The 25,118-nt window shown below is 41.8% G+C and overlaps 2 protein-coding genes across 5 annotated transcripts; one reads left to right on the forward strand and one right to left on the reverse strand.

Moving 5' to 3' along the window:
- Positions 1-70: 70 nt before the first annotated feature.
- On the reverse strand, positions 71-12,006 carry ARL6IP5 (ARF like GTPase 6 interacting protein 5). Its single transcript, XM_086845796.1, has 3 exons — positions 9,905-12,006; positions 2,136-2,353; positions 71-1,806 (listed from the first exon to the last, which is right to left on the reverse strand). The coding sequence occupies exons 1-3, from the start codon at positions 10,078-10,080 to the stop codon at positions 1,634-1,636; spliced, it is 567 nt and encodes a 188-aa protein (XP_086701922.1). The 5' UTR covers positions 10,081-12,006; the 3' UTR covers positions 71-1,633.
- Positions 11,587-24,695, forward strand: UBA3 (ubiquitin like modifier activating enzyme 3). 4 transcript variants are annotated; one of them, XM_086845792.1, is made up of 18 exons: positions 11,643-12,036; positions 12,154-12,195; positions 14,943-15,063; positions 15,977-16,057; positions 17,583-17,665; positions 18,217-18,297; positions 18,897-18,940; positions 19,230-19,294; positions 20,119-20,274; positions 20,393-20,495; positions 20,952-21,065; positions 21,860-21,913; positions 22,341-22,377; positions 22,457-22,538; positions 23,038-23,138; positions 23,269-23,332; positions 23,440-23,494; positions 23,926-24,695. In XM_086845792.1, the coding sequence occupies exons 1-18, from the start codon at positions 12,017-12,019 to the stop codon at positions 24,012-24,014; spliced, it is 1,392 nt and encodes a 463-aa protein (XP_086701918.1). In that variant the 5' UTR covers positions 11,643-12,016; the 3' UTR covers positions 24,015-24,695. The 4 variants fall into 4 exon arrangements, with proteins under 4 accessions (XP_086701919.1, XP_086701918.1, XP_086701920.1 ...); XM_086845794.1 differs by having other exon boundaries at positions 11,975-12,047; XM_086845793.1 differs by lacking the exon at positions 12,154-12,195 and having other exon boundaries at positions 11,587-12,036.
- The last annotated feature ends 423 nt before the right edge of the window (positions 24,696-25,118 follow it).

Below are 25,118 nucleotides of genomic sequence, written 5' to 3' on the forward strand. Positions count from 1 at the left end.
GCTTAATCCCCAGCACGAGCCTCAGGGTGACAGATCTCCCACCACCCCAACCACAGACACAGGCACAAGCTCATGTTTCCAACCATTAGAATTTATTTTTCTTCATAACTGTGCAGTTTTTAAAATGCTACTGTAATGATGAAGTCATAGGCTATGTTCTTTAGGTGTGGAAACAGTTTTCAAAAAACAAAGACCATGCGCTACAAGTGAGGAACAGGCCATTGACTCTTCAGCTGGAATATACAGACATTTTTGATAAATACTGATCACCTTAACACTTAAATGGAATGACATGTTCAGAGTTCTACACAGTTCACTATGAAAACAGCATGGCAAGTTACATAAAAGCTTCAACTTCAAGAATCCTTGCTTTTTTGTTCAATTAATTACTTGGTTAGAAAAGAGAAATGCAAGAGTATTTGAAATGGAGTCTCACCTGGACAACTTTCCCCCCCTGTTGTTGGTAAGCTCCTGTTACCAAGATGATTCTGTCAGAGCTGGCAGTTAAGTTGTGTATATATAAAAGAATCCCCCGCACTGCTTTCAACATCAGGAGTTTTAACAGGCAAATATCTTCATGAATTTGGAATGGGTTTTCAAAAATTGTATCTTGACATTTATTGCTTTTACTTGTAAACCTGAAATGCAGTTTATTCCTTTGAGGAGTGTTGGAAATACAGAGTCAACAGATGCATGTTTGACCTGTATCTTTGTATTCTGGGTGAGAAGAAAGAAAAAGATGACCCACGCTCAAGAACACACACCTCCATCTACAAAAAGCCTGTGAAGACTAAAGCAGGTAAGTCCTAAAGTAGCAGTATTTAAAAACATCAGTGGGGTAGAAACCCAGCTCATCCAAACTATCTCTTTTTCTCCCATGCTTGGCCAGAGTTTAGCTGGTACACAAGGAAGTTTGGCTCTCCTACAGAGGAGAGCACTTCTATGGATGAGGATTTTGGAGAGCCTGCAGGTAAATGTTACTGGGACTGGCAGGCAGTGCCATGTATACTCATCATGCTTACAGCTATTTAGACTGTTTCAGGGCTGCTGAAGGAGGGCTGAGAGGTGAGGACAGGAACCCAGACTGGGTACAAGCACCGCAGTTTTCCCACGTGCCAGTTAAGCTGGTAACACGCTCTCTGTAACACAGAGCACCTGAGGGAGGGATTTGGAGGATGCAAGGGATACCTGCTTGTGATACATTCCAGCTCATCTGAGCATCACCAGGCTGAAAGGTGCTACTCAGCATAACCTGGCTAAACTGCAGTATTTTAGAACTGAGATTAGAAGGATGTTGCTTTAACAGACCAATTTGTTACAAGACAGTTGGAGAGACTGCATTCCTTAGGTTTCCACCTCTTCCTCCTCTACCCCCAGAAGAAGAGACAAGCAGACATGGTTAAGTAAATATGTATTTGTGTAAACACCAGAACATCTTGCTATACAATAGAAAAAAAGTTGCTGTTCTTATGTTCTTAGAGGAGCCCTGAAGACCTTGGAATACCTGTATCCTGCAACTATTAACCTGTACCACATGCATTTCCTGTTTTGTACATAAACTGAAAGCAAGCTTGAACAATAGTAAATAGCAACTACACTCCTGCAACAGGCAGAAATGCCACGTTGCAGCTGCTTACTCTTTCACTTTAGATATGTAGTCAGCCAGTTTGTTGATACTATCCTCCTGCTGTTCTAGAGCATCCAGTATGAAGCCCATGGGGGTCTTCTTCAAGCCTATCCCCTCCATCTTGTTCTGCAGCTTGTTCTGTATGTTCCGGAGCCTCAGGGAAGCATGGACAAACATCACTGCATGACAGAAACACGCTCATTAATTGCTCATGCCCAAGGAATGCATAGTTCTTGCAGCACTTAAGATGCTTCTCAGCACTGTGACATCACTGGAAGATGATGATGTATCAACGACTGCTTAAGAAACCACAGGTACCCATTTAATAATAACATTAAAGATGGCTTATGCTCCTTTGTGTCCCCTCCCCCAGTTCTGTTTTGGGACCATTTAAACTCAGATAGCAAAGTTAACAGCTGACTTAGACTCTACAGAGTCTGTCTATAGACTTGTTTGAGAAAGCTCAAGTCACACCTCTGCCCTCCCAGAGAAGAGAACAAATACTTACAGAGGAGAGGAAGTGTGATCCCAAACATGAACACCATGACATCTCCCAGGTAGGAGATCAAGAAGTAGCTAGACAGCATGATGGCCACAACAAATGTGGTTGGGTACTGCTTCTTCAGCTTGCGGAGTATATCCTTGTTGTGTGACATCCACACAAACCCCAGGAAAACCAGCACCACCACAGTGCCACCAATGAGCATGTTCAGGGGACTCAGAAACCTGGAGAAGAGGAACAACAACAAAAAAGAGTTCAGTTTCAGAAACCTTCATTACTTTTGTCCATATAGGATCAGCCAGCTCAGTGGTAATGTTACTAGGGGGATTAGGCACTGAAAGGCAGTTGCTGTTGTCAAGACCTTCATCAAGGTCATCCTAAATAAAGTAAAAAGTACAACTGAGAAAGAAACAGCATGAATTTGGATAATCTTTATGTTCTCTTTCTGAGCTTAGCTCAGGATGATGTGTTTCTGCAGCACATCATCACAGAAGCACTTCCCACCAGGGCCCCTCCTTCCTCTGCAATCAACTCATTTGATATCACACCCAGAGTCAGCATACCCAGACAGCAGATAGAGACAACACTGACTGATCTTTTCCCTTCACATGGCCAAAACCAGGCTCAGGCTAGGCCTTGAGATGAGCTAGCTCTTCATGCTATCTTGTCTAGGTTTGCAAAAAGGGAAGGGTAGAACACTGAGTAAAGGAAGTTACTTCACGACTTCTCATTTCTCAATAAACCTCATTGGTTTACTAAAGAATTGTATGAACCTGCAAAAGGAGCCCACCTCTGTTAGCACAACAGATGGAAGCCCAGTCCCAAGTAAGCATGCCTGAGAAGGAACTGGAGTATGTGATACAGGCCTTACAGCCTTACAGGAAGAAGAGCCAGGACTGGCAAGAGTCACTGCTGAGGTTTGTGTTCTGTTATTGTTTCCAAGCAAAACCAAGCCATCGAGTGGATCAGCTTTGGACTATAAACAGCAAGTCCCTTTTTTGGACAAAAGCAAGAACGTCACCTGCTCAAACTGCTTTCCCAAGTATTTAAAGCTTGTTCAGAATCAAGTGTTCAGCACTGAGCTTGTTCCTATACTCACCAAGAGTCCAGGCTCTGTGGTATTTCACTTAAACAGTATTAAGTTATGTGAATTCATGTACATTCTGATTTTCTGGCTTTTACATGCACTGATCTGATTACACAGCAGCTGAGGCCTCTGGGCTATTACAACTATGGCAGCAGCATGACACCGCCCAATAGAGCCAGACATGCTCAAGGTTTACTCTTGCAGACTTTGCAGCTCATCCACTTCCCACTGCCAAGGAGGCTGTTATGGTTTGTGGTCTGTGCTTCATATCCGGCCCAGGCAGAAGAAATCTGCTGCTGGACTGGTACTGCCAACACTCTACCTGTAGTGCTAGGGAGCATTTTCCTGAAGCAGGAAGAACCACAAGAATTATTTCAGAGTAAGGACTGGCTCTTGATCCTTCAAGTCAGGAAATCCTGTGCCAACAGGAGATGGGACAACTGGACAGAAAAAGATTAAAATTCAGAGTTGTTCCCCACCTGCTTCTGCTACTCATGCTGAAAAGCCAATCGGGCTTTTTGGAAGTGGTGACAGGCCAGACTTGCTTGTTGCATTTGAGTCACTCCCTGTAGCCAGCCAGATTATATTTAGCTCTGAACTGTCAATCTAAAGTTTCCAGGCTGGAAAAAGTGAACAGCATTGCTCTGGAAAGAAATCAGTTTCATCTGTGCTCCTTTGCAGCAGAAGGAGGGTGACTCACGACTGGACCACACTGGTGCCTGGGTTATATATGTACTACTGGACATATGAGATTCTTAAAGTAGGATTCACCTCTACACCTCAGCTGTCTTGGAGCAGAAATGGCCAAACTTACACAACTCACAGCAATTTATTTTTTTTTTGTTGCTAAAAATGCACGGACAAGATAATCCTGGAAGCAACAAAGATCTAGGCAGAGCTCCACATTACACTTTGCATCTGCCTGGAAAATACTCTTAAAGCCTTATCAAGCCTACTACTCTTATTACAACTTCAGAAACTTGTGGTGAAGAACCATCCCTCCATATTTATAAGGAAGAGACAAAGACTTCTCTGCTCTACATTTCTTTCTGTTATTACACAGGTTCTGTATAACTGACTGGCTGTAAGGGATATGAAGAGGGGTGAGGGGAGAATGCATTCAGAAGATCCCTCTTTTCTGAGGAAAGGGATTTGAATCACATGTTTTCTGAAGTGGGCTGCATTCCAACGTGTACAAGGCAACAGTGAGCAGAAGTATCAAGTGAAGGCATTCAGAGCCACAGGAACACAGATGGGGACTGCAGTTGCCACTGAAAACCAGTATTCAAATTATCAGCCATGTGTCCACAGGCTTCACTACTGGTGATTACACTGCTGCATAGGGTGTCATATGCCAAAGCCACCCTTTACTGCTTGACTCGCCCACAGCATAATTTACAGCACTAAGATTATCCTAGAAATTCATACATAGAAAATTCTTCTACAACAATGGCAGTTTTCAGGAAGACAGAACTCCATTATCCAGTTTCACTCAGATCTGTTGGCACACTGCTCTCCATAACACAATAGCTAAAATCTAAAAAGGAAAAAACAGGGATATGTAATTTTAGAACAACAGAGACTGGGGAAAAAGAGAGCTGTGTAACAGCTCTAGAAGTCACCTTACTGTTGAACCACCAATACTGATATTGGCGTTATTTATACAGAGGTCAGAACACAATGGGACCAATTTGTGCTCAGGCAGGGAGGCAGGATGTCTTTCAGAGATGCAGAGAAAAGGTAAGTGACCAGCCATTAAGTATGTTATAAGATACTTTCTAAATATAATTCCCTTTAGCAGGGATTTATGAGACCTCAAATAACTAAAAATGTAATGCACAGCATTGCAAGGTTACAGTGACTTGAGTTTATACTGCTCAGAGGACTTAGGGGAAAAGAAACACTTTCAGGGTTGGACATAAAACCCACTAACTTCTCTGATCCTGAAAGCAGTGAGTGTGGCAGGACTAACAGCATTTGGATCATCTCCTGTGCTTTCTGTGGTGACAAGGTACAACCCTGGAGGGATGCTGTGACCTCCAGTATGGCTGGGACAGGGTGACAGGAAAAGCCATCACCCAGATTCAGTTTCCTGCTGCCCTGCAGATATCTGGCTTCCTTCAGCATCCATCTAGATACAAAGTAGAGACAGGGAAAACAAATACATTAAAATAAACATCATGGATGGCTGCAGGGACACAGGCATTGTCCTGTGTCAAGTAGGACCATGGGACACTTTGTATTGGTAGAAGCAGCCTCAGAAGAGCAGGGATGCTGGGGGTGCAATTGTGTGGGAAGAAGTACTGGCAGCTACCCCTGGCCAACAGAAACAGATGAAGATGAAATACTTTCTTTTTTTAAACTAGATTCATATTTCTAGGCTCTGCCCTACATGCATCACAAAACAGGTCAGAATTCTCACAAAGGAACAGGAAAACACAAAAAGCTCTGCTTTCAGTGAGCTATCACATCACCTCTTCTTGTCAGGTTGTTTCATACCTGCACACTTGTGCACAGCCTTACAGCAGGAGAGGGGGAGGACACACAGCTGTAGCATATGGAAAAAAGAGCTTGGCAAGCTCCTTTGTGTAAGGCAAGTAGCCTCCAGCAGCACAAGCCCAGAAATAGGATAGGCCACATAAAAAGCGAAAACAAGATAGCTCCATCCTCATATCATCTCCATTTTAGATGGCTGTCTTGGGGTGATTATTCAGCAGTTGCTGTCACATCTGTTTCTTTTGCATGTGACCAGGCAAGTCCGAACAAAGGCGCTGAGTAGGAGACTGGCAGTCATTGAGAACATTTTTTTGTTTAGAGCAGCCCAGACAGGCTGCAATTAAGCATGAAAATTCCTTCTTAGAAGGCCTTTTGCTCCACCACGGCCCAAGGGCTGGGCAGGTTACAGCACTAAAATGTGCTCATTTGTATTAATTCAAATAACTTGAAAGACCAAGTTCCGCCTCCTCTCTCCCCATACTTTGAGCTTCACTGAGGTTATACAGATGTAACTACAGGTAGCAGATAAAACTGTAAATAGCACATTGTCTCAAGGGACAGCCCTCAGCACTCATGAATTTAGCAATGCTTCTGTACCTACTGTTGCTCACTTGCATGGTTTTGAGAACAGGAAACAGATTCCCGCCTGCAGAACTGTCAGACCTTTATGAAGTTATGCACCAAGATTATTATGCAACATGTTTTAAAATTATGTGTTTTGCTCACTCAATCTTTCATCAAGCATGAGAGAAACTAAATATTTTGCTGCCCTGGAGCCTTTGTTTCAGCAAATGGAATCACTAGAAGTGCATCAGCTAAGGTAGGGGTCTGGGGAAGAAACAAGGAAAAGAAATATGACCCAGTTGTTGATTGCTGGGGTTGTATAGATGGACAGTAGATGCTTTGAAGAAGTGGCAAAGGAAAGAGGCATCAAACCTCAGGCTGCAAGGAGAACGTTATTCCAAGACAGAATGAGCACTCTGATGCAGCATTCTGAAATTCATCATGCTTTTTTAAAACTGTCAGATTTAGAAGCTAATTTTTAGCAAGTACATGGCAACAAAAGCCTAGATGAAATTACATTAATTTAAAGTAGTTAAGTTTGAACTGCATGATAGAGAGGCCTTGTTGGAGTAGGTGGAAGAACAGACAAATTTCACTTATTAACCAAATTGACTGTTTGAGGGAAGTTGCAAGATGTGGGAGGCACTGAAGGCCCTGATTTTAATAAAAATTCATACAGGACTCACAATGACAGGGCCCTGGCTCAGGGTAAGAACAGGGAGTCCAGTTCCTCTGCAACTGGGAGAAAGGGTAGAATTTTGTCAAGATCTTGGTTTTTATCAGCAATCTCCTGTAACAGAGTTGTAGGGGTGGAAAAAGAAAAAGCAGACAGGTCCAGAATCCTTCTACCTGTATTTGTGGAAGGCCATTAATTCAGGAGTTTTAGTTTCTTGTTCACTGGTTTATTATTTTCTACCCAGTCCTGTAGGCTGAAAGTAAAATCTGCATTACTGTAAAGCACAGAACTTCCTTTACAGGTAACAGTAACTACAGGAAAAGTCAAATGGAAGGAGAAAGGCAGAGACACGATGCAGTAAAGATCATTACAATTCCACTATGCTCATGGTAAGGTTATTCCACACTTTGTGGAGAGAAGGTAAAAGGCTGGAGAGGTCAGCTTTGTTGTAGGAGGGGCAGTAAACTAAAGCTGTGGCACAAAGCACTGTATTTCCAGTAAGAAGAAAGCTCCAGGCTACAATTTCTGTGTCAGCCCAGCACAACCACAGTACTACAATAGCTGAAAATACTATCTTTGCATTTCAAGTCTGTCTATATAATTAGATGGTTTATGAGCAGGTAGAGTTGGTCATAGGCTAAGTTTAGTTTTGATCACAGGAAGACCACTCCATTAGTGGTTCCAATAATCCTGCCCTTAGACCTGGACACAGCCCTGGAGTTCCTAAAAAGCCATGATTCATCATTTATCAGAGGTTCCTGCCCATTACAGAATGAAGTGAAAGACAACTTAGTCATCAATTTAAATTTATCAGAACTTTCTTTACCTTTCTTCCAAAGCCAGAGTCTGGCCAAATGAAAAATATTTTTATTAAAAGAAATAGATATTTTTTCCCTGTTGAGGTATTGTCCCATTTCCCTTAGGATTCTTTATCTGATTTTACTTCTGCTTTAGAAGAATCAGGTTCATCATATACCAAACACTCTAAAACATGCAATAAAAAAAAACTTAATATAAAGATCCCACTTCACGTCTTGTTGAACACAGAGGATTATCAGTCAATATTAAGATATTATAACTGCAGTTCTGATATTAGTTTCCATCTTCTGTGGCTCTCTTCCTCCTCCACCTCCCACTTCAGCACATTAGCAGGAAATAAGTGGGAGACAAATCTCTCTTGGTCCGAAGAAAAGTAATCAGAGTTCAAAAGGAGGAATTTAGAAGGGTGATTAAATGCTGTTGCAACCCCTGTTTTAGGACTGGAGATACCAGAACTATTTACATTCTTTTCCCATCTTCAGGGAAGAGAAAAAGCTCTTCAGAAGAGCTGTCCCCCTGCATTCCAGAGACACTGTGATTTACCTGTTCACTGAGAGCTGACTACAGCATTGTGCTGCTAAACAAGGGAAATGAACACACAAGTCTAGAATGAAGTGGCAGAAGAACAGCAAAGCCATTTTGCCAGCCTAGTAGTCTATAAAGATCACTGCACCATATCCCCACCAAAAGACAAAAGAACAAGGCCTATGCCACTATACTGAACCTGAAACCATCATATGCACCAGGAAGAAAATGCAGGATTCTGAGCCAGTCTTTCCACAGAGCACAGGTCAAAGTCCCCTGTGAGCCAGAGAACCTTTATTACCTTGCATGCTGGGTCAACAGCTTCAGAAGCCCTAACAGAATGCAGAATGCTTACCACCCCCCAAAAAAAAAATTGATTTAGGAGAATCATTTTAAGCCTCTGCAACATAAGAGATAAGATGTACTTCAGCCAAAGCCATCCTGGCCTGGTGGCTGGGCAATTCTCCAATTTAAGCATTTGTGCGTTGCTTGTCGAGAAGAGTGGAGTATTTCAGTTTCCATATTAAAAGCTTAATCATAATTTCTGTTGCATGTCTTGCTTAAGAGCTTTCTGACCAAAGATCCTGGAGCAGTACCTGAAATAGAGTCACATAGCCTATGATTCAGAAGGTCACTATAAGGTTATTTCCTGATTCCCTTCAAGAATGCTGGGTGTGACACAACACTGTATCAGTGGATGGTCCTACCTCGAAGGTCTGAATCCTGCCCATCAAAATGAAATTAAGGTGTACCTCATTTATTTTATAGCCAAGATTTCCGGTATGAGCTAGTTCAGAAATAAGAATGGCTTGCCCTGACCATTATTTTGGAACAGTAACAGAGAGCAGAATTTATCTATGCATTTTTTTTAAATGTAAAGCTGAGCGTGTCTCAGCCTGAGCAGCCCGGCTGGGCGGGTTCAGGAGGAAGCACAGATCGCTGCGCAGGATGCGGCTCCGTTCTCGGAGAGCAGCGACATCCCGCAGCCCCAGCATCGCTGCCTTCTGCCCGGCGCGGTGTCCGCAGCCTCCGCCTCGGGCACAGGGCTGCAGGAGCAGCCCGTGGAAAAGGGAGATAACGAACCGGGAGCCCTCAGAGCGGTCACACCCCACCAGTACATCACAAACCTGACTGCTACCGAGTCTCCCCGCCAAGGGAGGCTGTAGACCAGGCCCCCACGTTTTTAAAAACCAGAGGCATAAGGAGGGGCAGGAAGGGGAAAGAGGAGGGGGAATGGAAAAGAGAGGAAAAGGAGCAAGGGGAAAGGAAAAGGCAGCTCCCCCGCCTCTGTACTCTCACATCCCGCCCGGGCCCTTTCCCGTGGCTCCGGGCCGGGTCGCAGAACCCCCGCCAGGGACCGGGACCGGCCCCGGCCCTGCACCCCGGCCCCGGCCCTGCACCCCGGCCCTGCACCCCGGCCCGGCCCCGGCCCTGCACCCCGGCCCCGGCCCTGCACCCCGGCCCTGCACCCCGGCCCCGGCCCCGGCCCTGCACCCCGGCCCTGCACCCCGGCCCCGGCCCTGCACCCCGGCCCTGCACCCCGGCCCCGGCCCCGGCCCTGCACCCCGGCCCCGGCCCCGGCCCCGCACCGCGAGGCCGCGCACTGACCCCACGATGGAGACGAGCGCGGCGGCCACCATCAGGTAGTTGGTCTGGTAGTAGAGCAGGTTGCTGACCACGCGGTTGTTCCATTTCGAGATGTCCTTGAGGTCGGGCAGGGCGAAGCGGTCCGAGCCGGGGAAGAAATCGTCCCAGGCCCGCAGCGGGGCCACCTGCACCTCCATGGCCGCCGCCGCCGCCGCGCAGGCTCGGGAGCGCCGGGCACCGCCTCGGGGCGGCTCCGGCACCGACAGCGGTACCGACAGCGACACCGGCACCGGTACCGGCACCGCTCCGGGCCCGCCGCTCCGCCCCGCTGAACCCGCAAGAGAACGAGCAGCAGCGGCAGCGCAAGCGACGGGCGTGTGTCACCGCCCAGGGCTGGCAGCTGACAGGGGCTGCTGTCAATAATCGCTGTAAATTCATTGTTCCTTCAGCAAGTGGTGATGCACGTTGAGCATTCACGTGGGGAAACCACTTGGCATCATCTGTGAAGCAAGGGATGAGTGGGGAGGGCACCACGAGAAGTGTCAGCCCCAGACAAAGAGGCATTGCGGGGTGTCCCATGGCAGGGGGGCTCTGTTAGTGGGCTTCAAGCTGAATTTTCTGTCTTCAGGCTGAATTTTCTCACCTTTTGCAAAGTGACTGATGTCATCTGATAATTTCTACAACAGAATTTGCTTAATGAGAAAAAAGAACTTTGGGTTTCAGGCATTGCGTAAGATTACATCACCTAAATAAATATGCATTAGGAGGGCGGAGAAGATGCAGTATATAGGCGGGTTCATGTAAATTTTACTATATAATAGATGGAACTTTTTACCCTCTGGAGTGCTTGATTTGTTGAAACTTCCGCCTGTACAGATTAAACAATGTCTCCTTTCTAAACCAGTCTCTGTGTTTAGAGAGCTCCTATAAAATGGACAACAGGGTCCCTGACTGTGCCTTTGGAGGGAAAGGTTGGTGCCAGCAGCTGTGGTGACCCCAGCAGACAATGTTGGAGCACTTGTGCTTTCAGGCTTTCACACTTCAGCCACCATGGCTCGAGCAGGGGCTGTCTGCATCACCCCGGGTTTGCTGCGCTCCCATCAAAATCCTTCTCAAAATGTAAGCAGACTGCCACTTGCATCTCACAGCTCCCTCCATGAAGGATTTACATCCCTGAAGTCTGGGACCCTAAGACTTGAGTGCAGCCCAAGTTCTGCTCATCTGCTTCCTGGGCTGCACTGGTTCTGGTTTATGTGTGCTCCCTGTCCAGGCCCTGCCCAGGGAGTGCTGATAAGACAAAAGCCATTGCAGCAGCCAGTGACCCCCAGCCCGATCACATTTAGGTTCCAGCCTTCCTGAAGGCTTTAAGACACTATGATCTCCACACACTTTGTCCCTGAGCATGCCCTCCATGGCTCCCAGGAAGTTCTGAGTCCAGAGGAGAACACCAAGATGATTCAAGGGATGGAGCAGCTCTGCTGTGAGGAAAGGCTGAGAGAATTGGGATGGTTCAGCCTGCAGAAGAGGCGGCTCTGGAGTGACCCAATTGTGGCCTTCCAGTGCCCAAAGGGAGGCTGCAAGAAAGATGGAGAGAGACTATTTACAAGGGCCCGGAGTGATAGGACAAAGGGGAACGGCTTCAAACTGATGGACAGTAGGTTTAGATTAAATATTAGGAATAAATGCCTCCCTGTGAGGATGGCGCGGCCCTGGCACAGGCTGTCCAGAGAAACTGCCCAGATGACTGTCTCATCCCTGCAAGTGTCCAAGGCCAAGCTGAACGGGGCCTGGAGCAACCTGGGGTAATGGAAGGCGTCCCTGCCATGGCAGGGGTGAAACTGGATGGGCTTTGAGGTCCCTTTGAAGCCAAACCACTGCACGACTGTGATCATGAGCGAGGCAGGCGCAGGGAGATCCCGCGGGTGCGCGCAGGCAGGACGGGAAGGAGTGTCTGTGCCAGGGATCGGGGGTGTCCGGGGGTTTCCGTGCCCGCTGTCGCCGCTGTCGCCGCTGTCGCCGCTGTCGCCGCTGTCGCCGCTGTCGCCGCTGTCGCCGCTGTCGCCGCTGTCGCCGCGCTGAGCCCGCCGGGCCGGCCCCGCCCCGCGCGGGGCACTGTGGGAAGCAGAGGGAACTATGGCGGATGGTGAGGAACCGTAAGTGCCCTGTATGTGTGTGCTCGGCCGGCCCTGCCCCGGGCCCGGGGTCCCCTCTCCCTCCTCCCCGGTCTCTGTAGCGCGATACTGACCCTTCTTTTATTCTCTCTCTTTTAGGGAGAAGAAAAGAAGGAGGCTAGAGGAGCTGCTGGCGGATGGGTTAGTGCGGGGCTGCGGGCGAGCGGGGCAGGGGCAGCGCTTGCTGGGGCGGGGGTAGGTGAGGGCGAGCCGCAGCCCCGCAGGAGCTGAGGGCTGGGAGGAGGCTGCGGGGCCCGCGGGAGGCGCGGGCAGGGAGGAGGGAGCCCCAGGAAAGGTGGCGTAGGTGGGGCAGGGCCCTGGAGCAGCGAGGGCTGGGGAGAGGAAGCTGCCGGGGAGAGGAGCGAGGGGCTGCCCCGGAGCGGGGTGGGAGTTGCGGGCTCGCAGCTTGGCATGGTGTGCTCAAGAGCTTGGTGACGAGAGGGGGAAAAGCTGCCTTGCCGGTCAGGGACCTGGGAGCGCCTCTAGGCTAGAAGCAGCTGACTTAAGTTTTGGCTGAAAACTAAAAATTCAGACTGCAGAACAGTTGTCTCTGCACATTGAAACTCTTTCAAATCTACGCACTTGCCTTAAAGGCCGTGAAAACGAATGTTGAGAAATCTTTAGCATCATCTGCTTCCACCCCTTAGCTCTACTCTGTTCCATGTGCTTGTGTCCCTCTGCCCCAGGGGGCAGGCGGGCCTGCCCGGGCACTGGCAGTGCATGTGTGTCGGGATGAGGGTCACAACATTCCCTGGGTATGTGGGATGGGAGGGCTGCATGCCAAGTCCCCCCAAAAGCATGGAGCTTTGCAGATGTGAAGGTGGCAGGGAAAAGTCTGAGCTTAAAGCAATGTAAGGACTGTGGTGCTCTGATATTTCAAACAAAACAGAAAATGAAAATAACGAAATAAATAAGAATGTTGTTGAGCTCTTATATCTGGTCATGCTGTAACAGCGCAAAAATTAAACACTTGAAAAAACTGTCTCTGAAATAAACCATAAAATCTCAGGTTGAGTTACTGATGTTTTTCAGATCTCCACAATGTCCAACCCTCTAAAAAACAAACTAGTATAATTGCAAAAGTGAAACTAGATCTTATAATTTATATCACTTAGGAAAGAAAATACACATCTAAACAGAAAATGAGTACTGCTGCTTAGTAGCTGTTTTTAGGGACTATATAAAAGAATAAAAAAAAATTATTCTTAATGTTACCAAACACAGCTTCCACACTCATTTGCAGAAACACTAAACACTATAATATCCATAGAAGCAGTTTTTGTGATGTCTGCTGACCCATTTTATTTGCTTAAGTCAGTTCTTAGTGCACCCCTTGAAATCTGGTGTACAGCAGATGAGGGGTTCTGCACAGGGGGTGTTGTGTTTATTTACACCATTTCCCATTATGTGAAATATGTGTATTTTCACATTATTGTGAAAACTGGAGGAGATATGAAAGTGCACCTGAGGTCGAAAGACCCTTATGAATTAAATTCATTTTTGTAGGTGTTATTTAACTGTTCATGTAGTAAGTGACTTCCCTCAACAGTTAATGAGGAGAGTTTAGTCTGCAATCAAGTTATAGAATCCTAGAATGGTTTGGTTTGGAAGGGACTTTAAAAGATCATCTCATTCCAACCCACTGCCATGGGCAGGGACATCACGGGTGAATTATGAATTATTTATTCCTGCAGTTTAGAGAAGTTTTTCCCCGTTACTGAAAATCTTCTGCAAAATCAGTTGCCTGTGAGTTACTAGTGGCATACCATGTTTTCCAAGTTCTGAATTCTGTGAAGATAAAAGAACTCACTCTAGATGTTTTCACCACATTTACCTTTGATTTTGAAATGAGTTATGAGGAAGCTATAATAAATTCTAAACAGTACCAAAAGGTTATTAGACAAGTGCTTTTCATAGTGCTTCATAGGAGAAAGCAGGTAACACTTTATCAGTCATGGCATATCCTTTGCTACTCAGGATTGGCAGAGCTCTTTTATAACAAACTTAGTTTAATATTCACATAGAACATAATGATATTTGTTGAGTGGAACTACTATTTATTTAATAGGGAAGTAGGTGTTGATCTTATAGTAGAAAATTTTGAACTATTCCAGTAAGTCTCTTAAAAATTTAAATCTATACTTATGTACTATTAAAAGTGACCTGCAAAAGGAGAAAAGGATAGTAGAGTATTTGGTGTAAAACTCTGCCTTGAAAATTTAAAGGAAGATAACTGCAAATAATCATTTTTTTTCAAGTGAGACTGTTACTGCAGACGGGCTTGGGGATGCCTGAAAAATGGGGCAGTTCTAATTCCATGGTATCACTTGAGGGTGAAGAACATTCAAGATTCATGTCTTTTAAAAATACTTGTCTAAATAAACTACCCTGAAGATTCAGAGGATGATGTTGGGCCACATTACTTATTAATTTGATTTAATTAACTAATTATTAATTTATTCAGAGCCTTGCAATTGCAGTTACAAAGTGTCAAAAAAAGATGTTTGTCTGATGAAAAAACCATCACCCTCAAATTCTAAAGGAACAAGCTCTCTTTCTGTGTCCTCTTCAAATCTGAGAGAAATGAAAGTAATAAGACTAGACCCTTTTTTCACTGCAGGTCAACTTTTACTAGTAACTGTTAAATCAGTGGGTTTATTGAAATGCCTGGGTTGTTTTACCCCTCTGTGCATATTTATATTACTGCTTTCTAGTTCCACAAATAAAACCCACTCATGCAAATGCTCATGTGCATAATTTACAGGCATAAAGAATATGCAGATGCATTTGTACGAATGGTCAATAATTTAGGTGTTCTTTGTATAGAAAGTTAGAGGTGTGGCTTTTCCTGTCTGATTTTGCAGCTGAATTTACTGTGTTCTGTGCAGAATGGCTGTTGATGGTGGGTGTGGGGACTCTGGAGACTGGGAAGGTCGCTGGAACCATGTAAAGAAGTTCCTCGAGCGATCTGGACCATTCACACATCCCGATTTCGAGCCAGGCACTCAAGTGAGAAAGACTTAATTTCAATCAAGTATATATAGAGTGTATTGCAAACTAATGTAAACAGGTTCATTAATTGACCAATGTGTGAGTACTAAAGCTGCATGAAAAGCTTGTGTTTTAATCAACTGAACATTATGGTCCTAGAAGAACATGTTGTATTCTTTTTATAAGTTTGTATTTTTAAGTTGTCAACTTCAAGCTTGATGTCATCATATATAAATATATAGCAGTATATGAATTACGCTGTTTTTGAGTTCCACATGAAAAATAGCACATTTATATCTCCCTTTTAAAGTAATTTGATAGAGGGAAGAATTTATTGTACTTAAAGAAGAAATTTGAGTACTTTGAGAACTGGATAAAATATGTAGTAGGTAGAATATTTTAAGTATTTCTTCTGCTTTTCTTCTTTTGTTGTGCATTTTGTTTCAGAGCTTATGGTCGAAAGTATTTTCCTGTTACCTTTTTAATGTACTGCTCCATTATTTACTAGTTGGAGACTGGGGTCAAGTAGAGCAGTTCACAGAAAGCAATTATATACTTAACATTTTCAATTCTTTCTGTCCAGCAACGTTGTTTATCTGTTTAGATTTATTTTGTATTATATATCAGTGAAATATTTGAAGAAGGAAAGCATTATCACCTTAAATAATAATAAGAGCGGATCTTGCTTTTTTTGAAAGTAATATAAAAGTAATATATTGATATCAGAAAAGGTCTTAATTCTCTCTAAGTGGGGATATAGAAACTGCATGAAGTCAATAACTGACTAAAGTCCAATATATAATTAGTCCTGCAAATGCAAAGTTGCTTTATCTGTAACTCACTAGGCACTGAAAATTTATGAGAACATATTTGTAAGGGTTATGAAACAAAGGACAGATTGTATTAATATTTTGTTTTATGTTTTCTGCAGGCCCTTGATTTTTTGTTAAGCACATGTAAAGTACTAGTTATTGGAGCAGGAGGATTAGGATGTGAACTCCTGAAAAACCTGGTAATTACTCTGTTTAATCCCTTTCCTTCTTAGAATTGTCTCTATTTATTTTTCTTTTTTTTTCTTTTCCTTTACAAAACTTTTTCAATTGGCTAATTTTGCAGTTTTGGTTGTATATAGCTATTAGAATTTTAAGTTCTAATCAAATGTGTAAAATACATGTTGATACAGACAATAAAGATCAAGAATGCAGTTGAAAGGTGGTATTTTCACATGTTGCATATTGTTTATTCAGCTATCTCAAAGCTTGTCTTGAGGTACAGCAGGCTGCTTTGTGTGAAGGTTGCATGCCTTAGATCCAGTCTGATATTGGTGATTTTTCCTAATTGCCACATCTAGGGAAATGAAGCCAACTAAGGACAAATCATGCTCCTAATGCTACAAAGAAGTTCTGTTTGGAATGCAAGAGTTTAATTAATTACCCTTTTATTGTGGTTTTTTTTCCTCACAAGTACTGACATTTATCTCAGTATATCCCTGTTATGATCCCATTTGAGTTTGGTAGTTTGGACTATTACTCCCCCATGTTTTTATTTGGGAACAAGGATTTCTGTGCATCTTTTACTATGCATGGGATAGCTATGTTCAGAAAATGTAAAGGGAAAAGTTTCAAAGTCTTTATATCTAAAAAGATGGAGTCTTAAAGGAAAAAATATATTTTGTATATGACTCAGAGTTTTTACAGCCAATTCAGAACATCACAACCATTTCTTTTCTCTAAACCCCATGCTTTACAGCCTTTATTTCCTTTAACTGCAGTTCACATTTTTTGTGTGTGACTGATGTTATCACTTTATCAGATCAGACCCACAATACAGTTTTAAAGCAATTTTACTGTAAAGTTGTTTGACAGATGTAGTGATGATCTGCATGCAAATGGAGACGAGGCAGAGCTTCTGTCAGAGGTTCAGTGTGTTCTTAGGGAGGTGATTTTTGTGTTTGCCTTCTGTTTCAGCATAGAATGCCATGAGGAATGATGCGTTGTTTTGAGCTGTGATATCTGGGTCAAAATGCCAGACTTACTTATGGCACCTGTGAAAATGGTCAATGTTCCAAACATTAACAGCAATTTTAGAAAAGCCTTTTCAAGGAATTAAACTTTATTTTCCTATTCCTGCCAAGCATGGAAGTGCTTATGGTATTTGCTTAAATTCTGTGCTGTTTTTCCCCAATGGTCTCTTTTGATTTACTCCAGCCATAAAGGAAGTTTCATGCAGTTTCCCCTTGTAGATCAGGCTAATGCCGGCTTCCCTGTGTTAGCATTAGGTAGGCCAAAGCAATATTGCCTTCAGGAGAGCATTGTCTTTGACTGTTGGAATGTTATTAATTCCATCTGTCTGGATACCAGCATTAGCAGCCCAACAAAACCCCTTTGAACAAAGAATGACCATGTACCTGTCTGCACAGGCAATGAGGAGCCTCATTTGTTCCTCCAAAGGTTGCTGTTTTGGCATGTGGAGTGAATTCTGGAGCTTTGTGAGCATTTAATTTCCTGTTAAATGAAGCTGACCTTTTCTTTTCCCAGGCACTGTCTGGCTTCAGACAGATCCATGTTATTGACATGGATACTATAGATGTTTCTAACCTTAATCGACAGTTTTTGTTTCGGTGAGTGACATTTTATATTATCACAGTTTAACTTCTGGGTTTTTTTAAATGTACCTTAATATAAAACATGTTAATATATTCATTATTTTGGTTGGATAAGAGGTCATTAAAGATTATGGACCTTCATGTCACAACAGTGCTCAGAATTAACTAAATGTTACTTGTGAGTTCTTATCTTGGGATCTCTGGCATGAAGAAAATCAACCTATGTTCCTTGCCATTCCAGTATGACTAATGGAAAAGGTGACAGCAAGGAATAAAATGCACACAGACTGAGATCTCAGATTTTCTGGTACCTTTTTCATCCAAGTACAATGAAAAATCATTGGATTTTTTTTTTGGTACTGATGACCATAGTTAATTCTGAGACTCTCGCATCTGGTGCTTTATAGAAATCATGGAATGGTTTGAGTTGGATACCTTAGTATTATCCAGTTAAATAAATTGTTCTAAAGTAACAATTAGCCACTTAATTCAGTATTGCAATGTCGAGATTGGAAAGACAAAATCTGCTAAAATAAAGCATTTGGAATTGCTTGGGTTTTTCCCAGACCGAAGGATGTGGGGCGACCAAAAGCAGAAGTTGCAGCAGAATTCCTGAACAGCCGCATTCCCAACTGTGCTGTTGTACCGTATCCTTTTGCAGAGAAGCCCTGAAGGCTTTAGTATCCTAGAAAAGTCTGTAGGTGGTAAGAGTATCTAAAGTATTTTGCTGCCATCCTGTTTCTCAGACAATAAAGAACACATTCATTCAGCTGGTGAGTTGAGAATTCTTTCCTGTGCCATTAGCATACAGGGAATTTGCATGGGAAAGGCTCAGAAATTTTGCATTTTTCCACGGAGTGTTTTTATTCAGATGCAGTACTGTAATTTTCACTGAGATATTGGAATTATTCACCAGAGAGTTTTGAGTAAGCACTGGTAGGAGGTAGTTTATTAACACAGAGTAGCACTTACTGATACAGGACTTTGTGAGAGGCCATATTTTGAGCTTCCTAAATATTTCACCTGCTGAACTTTGCCATTTAGGATTATTCCACTGTGCCCTTTACTAGTTTTGTGAGATGTCACAGCTTCAGCTGTGGGAATTTGAATCTCAGATCACACAAATTTTTGGAAGATGCTGTATAGAATTACAGTAATAAAATAGATAATATTTTGGTTTTAGGTTAGCAAATAGAAAACAGTAAACTTAACTATAAATATATTCCTTTACTGGGCTTGCACTCAGATATTTTAAAAAGATCCAAGACATGGATGAAAGCTTCTATCGACGTAAGTGGAATTTGTTTGCCTGACAAACACCCACTGGTGCTTTAGGGGAACCTTGCAGATGTTGCTGTTCACTGCTTTTCCTGGTAGTTTGCTAGTTATTTTAGTTTTCCACAGTATACTGGAAGTAGAAGTAACATGTAGACAAAATTTAAATACATCTATGATACAGGTAATCTAGGGGAGATAGCTAACCTACAGTCACTGTCCATTCTGTTATGGACAGAATACTTTGCTTGTTTTAAGAAGTTTGCATTAGTATAGATTTTGAATAATGTTTTTTCCTCTCTAGAGTTTCATATTATTGTTTGTGGGCTGGACTCTATAATTGCAAGAAGATGGATAAATGGCATGCTGGTAAAGTTTTCAATCTTCTTAAGGCCTGATCATTGCTTGAATTTAGATGACTAAAATTAGACATACTTGTGTAGAATGTGTCATGGAAATGAATGAGGGCTGTTGAAACTCACAGCTTTCTGTACCTATTTCTGTTTTCTTTCTGTGAGCAGGATGAAATGCAGGTTCTCTTACCTGCCCTTTTCTTGAGAAGTGTTAGCCAACATTTGTGAAGTGCCCCGCAGGGATAATTTCAAAGTTAGGTTATATTGCTTGTGGCCTTCTGCAGTCAGATTTTGAAAATCAAGAAAGAAAACTCCAGAGCTGCTCTGGATGCTCCCATTGTGAATTTTTTCTTCATTACCTGAACAGTATTTATCATGCTGCAACTTGTAAATGCCATTATTTGGAGCTGCACTGTTACAGAATTCAGTGACCAGAAAGCTGGTAGTTTTATCATGAATTTGTTTATAAAATAATGATCTGGAGTTAAAAAAATACATTAAAAATTACAAAAGCAAAACAACAAATTAAAAATCAAACCTTCAACCAACCAACCATTTGTTATGATGAACTATAAGAACATACATAGCAAATAATAGCATTTATCAGGGGAGTAAGGGGAGGAGGTAGCGGGTGAAGGTGTGAAGGTGATTGATAAAGTCTTATGCACTGACAAATAAGTACTGTTTTATATGCCCTTAAAATAAATTGTATATTAAGCACTCAATAGTTGGGTGTATCTTTAAGAATAAAATTTTAGGACTTTTTCTCTTCCTGCAACTTATTTAACAAACCCAAACTAAACAAAAACCAACACCACCCCCCCACACTTTATTTGTTAGATGTCATTTTTGCATTATGAAGATGGTGTCCTGGATCCAAGTTCCATCATACCTCTAATAGATGGAGGGACAGAAGGTTTCAAAGGAAATGTTCGTGTGATTATTCCGGGTATGACAGCATGTGTTGAATGCACACTTGCGCTTTACCCACCACAGGTAATTCAGCCAGTGAAATTGCCAGTTTTTCATATTCCTCTGCTTTGCTGGTTTCTTTTCTTAATACTACATCTAATGTATCATGGTTTCTGCTGGTTATCCTCCCCTACCCAACCAGGTCAATTTTCCCATGTGCACCATTGCATCCATGCCCAGACTGCCAGAGCATTGCATTGAGTATGTCAGGATATTGCAGTGGCCAAAGGAACAGCCTTTTGGAGGTAATTAATGCATTGTACTGGTGTTAAATGAACATTTCTCCTTTTAATTAACTTGAGTTGGGTGTATACTTTCATTAAAACAATCCTGCCTCTTATCCTTGTGTGGTTCATTGTCATATTAAATCTAAGTCTCCTCTGAGCTGGAGATGGATTTTCTCTTCTTGAGCTCACTCTCCAGTTCCATATTTGCTCATGTTTCTCACACTGCACAGTGTTTTTCCTCAATTAAAATGTAACCTGTAACAGCTCTATAAATAGTGCAGTGATGATAATTTGTGTATAGGATGTGTTAAAACTAAAGAGTTTTCTAAAAATAATATTTTGAATTTGAATAATTGTTTGAAATGTCAAGTTTCAATAGCTTCATGGGGTATTAATTTTAAATTAAAACAGGGATTTTTTTAGACAAAAAAAATGCTGTGTTTCTGAAGAACTGTTGTAATTTCTTTACTGTAGAAGGTGTTGCACTGGATGGAGATGACCCTGAACATATACAGTGGATTTACCAGAAATCTTTAGAAAGAGCATCACAATTTAATATTAAAGGTGTTACCTACAGACTCACCCAAGGTAAGGGGATGGCATTTCACCAAGTTGTGCCATTTGCACCTAGGCTGGATTGGCATTCTTTGTATTTGTTATGACTAAGCTGACAGCTGTGCTGAGATAGTTCTTCTCTCCCTTAAAACAGAAGCAAGCAGCTTGTTTCCTATGCCAGCACAAATATTTCTGTGACGAATCAGATGTTCGGGCATTCATGATGAATCAGAGGAACTTATCTGGGATAAAAGTGAACATTCTTTTTGCCATTTTATTTTTAACTTGGAGCAGCTCCACAGTTTACATTACACAGTGACCATTCTTGCTGGGTCAAAGAATAGAAACAAAAGGACTTGATTGTCTTTTTTAGCAATAGCAACATTTTGTGCCAGTTCAGGCTGTTTAAGTCTATAGCATCTGTTCCTCTCTGCTGTCCCTGCCTCTGTTCACATGCAAATGCACTATGCTGACACTCATTTAATCAGTTTTTAAACACTAACCAAGTACAAAACTATTTCCTTTGTGCATTTCTCCAGTTAACCAGGAATAGAACATTCATTTCCAGTGCTAAATACAGAATACTTGCTTCAGAGTTTGTTCAGTAGTTCTCTTTGATACCTGCTTTTTTTTTAATGTGCTTGATCCATTCCTAAAATAAAAAGTGTGCAACTACTGCAGCAGCATGTCATTACACCTGTTTGTTACAGAAATTCCTGGACACTTGAAAGTACCTTTGGACCCTCCCTTTGAAATTATTCTGTCTAAAAGTAGTCTCTCAATGGCGTTTCCTGGAATATCCAGAGCTGTATGTTTTGTTTTTACAGGGGTGGTTAAACGAATTATTCCAGCAGTAGCTTCTACAAATGCAGTAATTGCAGGTATGCTGAGAGAACTCACTTCACTTCTGCTTTACTTACTTGAGAGTTTTGTGGGACAACGATTTGGAATTGAGAATTTGGAGAGGATAATAGTAATTTTTAAAAGTATCTGATTTACAGTCTCATTTCTGTTTTCCATAGAGAAACTGTACGTGACTGCATAAATGTTATGACTCTGGGAGAGACCAAAAGCATTTAAGGCTGGGGAGAAAAATGCAAAACACAGTACATAGGCTTGATATAGTCTTATATAGTGCCAAATATATGGAGTTAATGCACAGAATTACCAGCTGCCTTCAGATGTTTATTTTTCTCTTTATAGGTTGTTATATTTAGTTGTTTTTTGTCACTTTTGGTACAACTGTGTGGTGTCTGCATGTCTGGTAGAGCTAGGTGAAGAATTTTATTTTTTTTTTTCTCATTCCAGCTGTTTGCGCCACAGAAGTTTTTAAAATAGCCACAAGGTATTTAATTTCTTACTAATAACAGACCTAATTTCCAACAGAATGCCATGCATCAACACTGACATATTTGTCATTACAGTGCATATGTTCCTCTTAACAACTACTTGGTGTTCAATGATGTGGATGGATTATATACATACAGTTTTGAAGCTGAAAGAAAGGTTAGTGCCATTAAAGGCTTGAAGGATTGTTTTCTTGATTTGTATTCATGCACTTTGTGTGTATATTTGAACCTCAGTATTGAATCAACTGGCCCCTAGCACTGAATAATAATATTTATGAAGTTATAAATATGGAAACTACAGCATTACTGTAGTTACAGCGACTTCTGCAGAGTAGAACTACAAAATAAGATCCTCAAACCTAAGATGACACATGGGCAGATTTTCTCAAAAACACATTATGACAAAAACTGATCTGGAAGTTTGTAGTATTGGATTTTATGTCAGATAGAATTTGTCATTCTTAAATACTTAAGTGCTGTTGGGAGTCAGTCTGACAAACTTCAGAAGGAAATGGGTTTTCTCATTAATATTTGCAACTAATAATATTTCTAGAGCTAAAACTTAAAACACAACACAACCACTTTAGAGACTGTACTAGCAGCAGTTCTAAAATCATCTTTAACATAATGTGTATTTTTGTGCTGTTTTGTGGCAGGAGAACTGTCCAGCCTGCAGCCAGCTTCCCCAAGACATAGAAATCTCCCCATCAGCTAAACTGCAGGAGATCCTGGATTACTTGACAAATAATGCTTCATTGTAAGTTGCAACCATTCTGACTAATTTGATAATTTGTTAGTTTAATGCTTGAGAAAGGTAATTTTGAAATGTATTTTTAACCTCATTGCCTGGTTTGTGTTTTGTTTGTTTTTAAATGTTTTTTATATAGGCAGATGAAGTCTCCTGCAATCACAGCAACTATGTTTGGGGGAAATAAAACACTTTATTTACAGGTAATCTGAACATACATAATTGACTATAATAGTCTGAATTTACTTAAATTTACTGAATTTGAATAAAAAATATTTTGGCTTTTTTTTTTTCTTTTTTTAATTTGCAGACAGTAGCTTCAATTGAAGAACGAACAAGGCCAAATCTTTCCAAGACACTAAAAGGTATCATGCGTTTTCAAGTTAGAGAAAGTCAGTTTCACCCCTCTGTATGGATATTTAGTTTTATCTTGCATTATGCAGTAGAATGTGCTTCATTTTCCTTTTACATTCAATACACATTCAGTTTCAGTTTCACATTTCTCTGGTATATCAATTGTTTAAAGGTGAAGTGCAGGCAGATGCACAGAACATTGCAATAAAGCAACCAAATAACTGCTGTAAATAAAACACACTTCAGTAGAGTTTTATATGTATTTCTCAACAAGGTCTGTTTCCTGGTTAAATTAGATTAATATTAATTTAGCCAGGGAGCTGTTTGCAGCTTTATTTCATCATATTTATGGTTTGTGGGAATAGCATTCTAAATTTTTTTGGCTTCTTTTAAAGGCAAGAGGGGTTTAATTAAATTAATTAATCTTTTCTTTCTGTTACAGAACTGGGGCTTGTGGATGGCCAGGAACTTGCAGTTGCTGATGTTACTACACCACAGACTATGTTATTCAAGCTTCACTTTACCACTTAATTTATTCATAAGTAAAGTACAAATACAGCAAGAGATATCTGTGCCCACTTTATAAAACAAACATATTCTGTGGGTGTTAAAGCAGCCTGAAATGTTCCTGTTAGTGTCAGCATGGTTGAAGGTTAGGAAATCAAAATGAATCACCATATTTCAGAATTGTATGTAGAAGCCAATATTTGGTGGATTATATTTGTATAAATGCTTATTCATGTACAGACCACTGATGTATAGAAATACACTTTTCCCTGGTTTTGTTGTCAAAGTGTTCATGCTAATGTACTTTCAAGCACACGGAACTTGAAGGTGGCCAAAAACCTTGTTTTCAACATGTGTGCACACATATGTAAAGAAAATATGTTTTTAAAAGGAACCACAACAATCTGGTTTTAAGTTGTAGCACTCCTGAGACTTACTGAGTCACCTTAAACCAAAGGAGGTAGTTGATTAAAATGAGCATTTCCCTCTTATTTGGAATTGATCAATTTTATGGAAGATGTTAAATATGGAAGAGATGGCTTTGTTTACAAGAAACACAAAAGGAGAAAATGATCAACTGTACATGAAAATACAGATGTGTCTCGTCAATGTCCCCAAGGAGCTGCCGTGCACAGCACTGCAAGATTATGTTCAAATATCATTGGTGCTGTTAAGGTATTTATTAATAAAAGAATCAGAAAGACACCTGAGGTTTTGGCTTTTCTGTGGACATTCAAGATCATTTATAACCTCCATTTAAAAATCTGGGGCATCATTTGGCTGCTTTAGTCAGAGACCTAAGCAGTGCTGGGTGCTACAACGTGAATTCTAGTCTGATATGATAGCTGTGTTTACAGTTTTTTAACTGTTTTACATATTTACTGTGTTTACAGTGTTTTAACTATGAGCAGTTTAAAAGGATGATTAATGGGTACAAATTGAACGAGGGAAGATGGGGGAATAGCACAAGGAGTAGTGGGTACAAACTGAACGAGGGGAAATACGGGGATAGGACAAAGAGTAATGGGTACAAACAGGAAAAGGGGAATTCCAGGTTGGATATTATGAAGAAATTCTTTCCTTTGAGGGTGGTGAGGCTCTGGCACAGGTCGCCCAGGGAAGCTGTGT

Source organism: Cyanistes caeruleus, chromosome 11, assembly GCF_971803275.1.
Source record: "Cyanistes caeruleus chromosome 11, bCyaCae1.hap1.1, whole genome shotgun sequence".
NCBI classification, from domain to species: Eukaryota; Metazoa; Chordata; class Aves; order Passeriformes; family Paridae; genus Cyanistes; species Cyanistes caeruleus.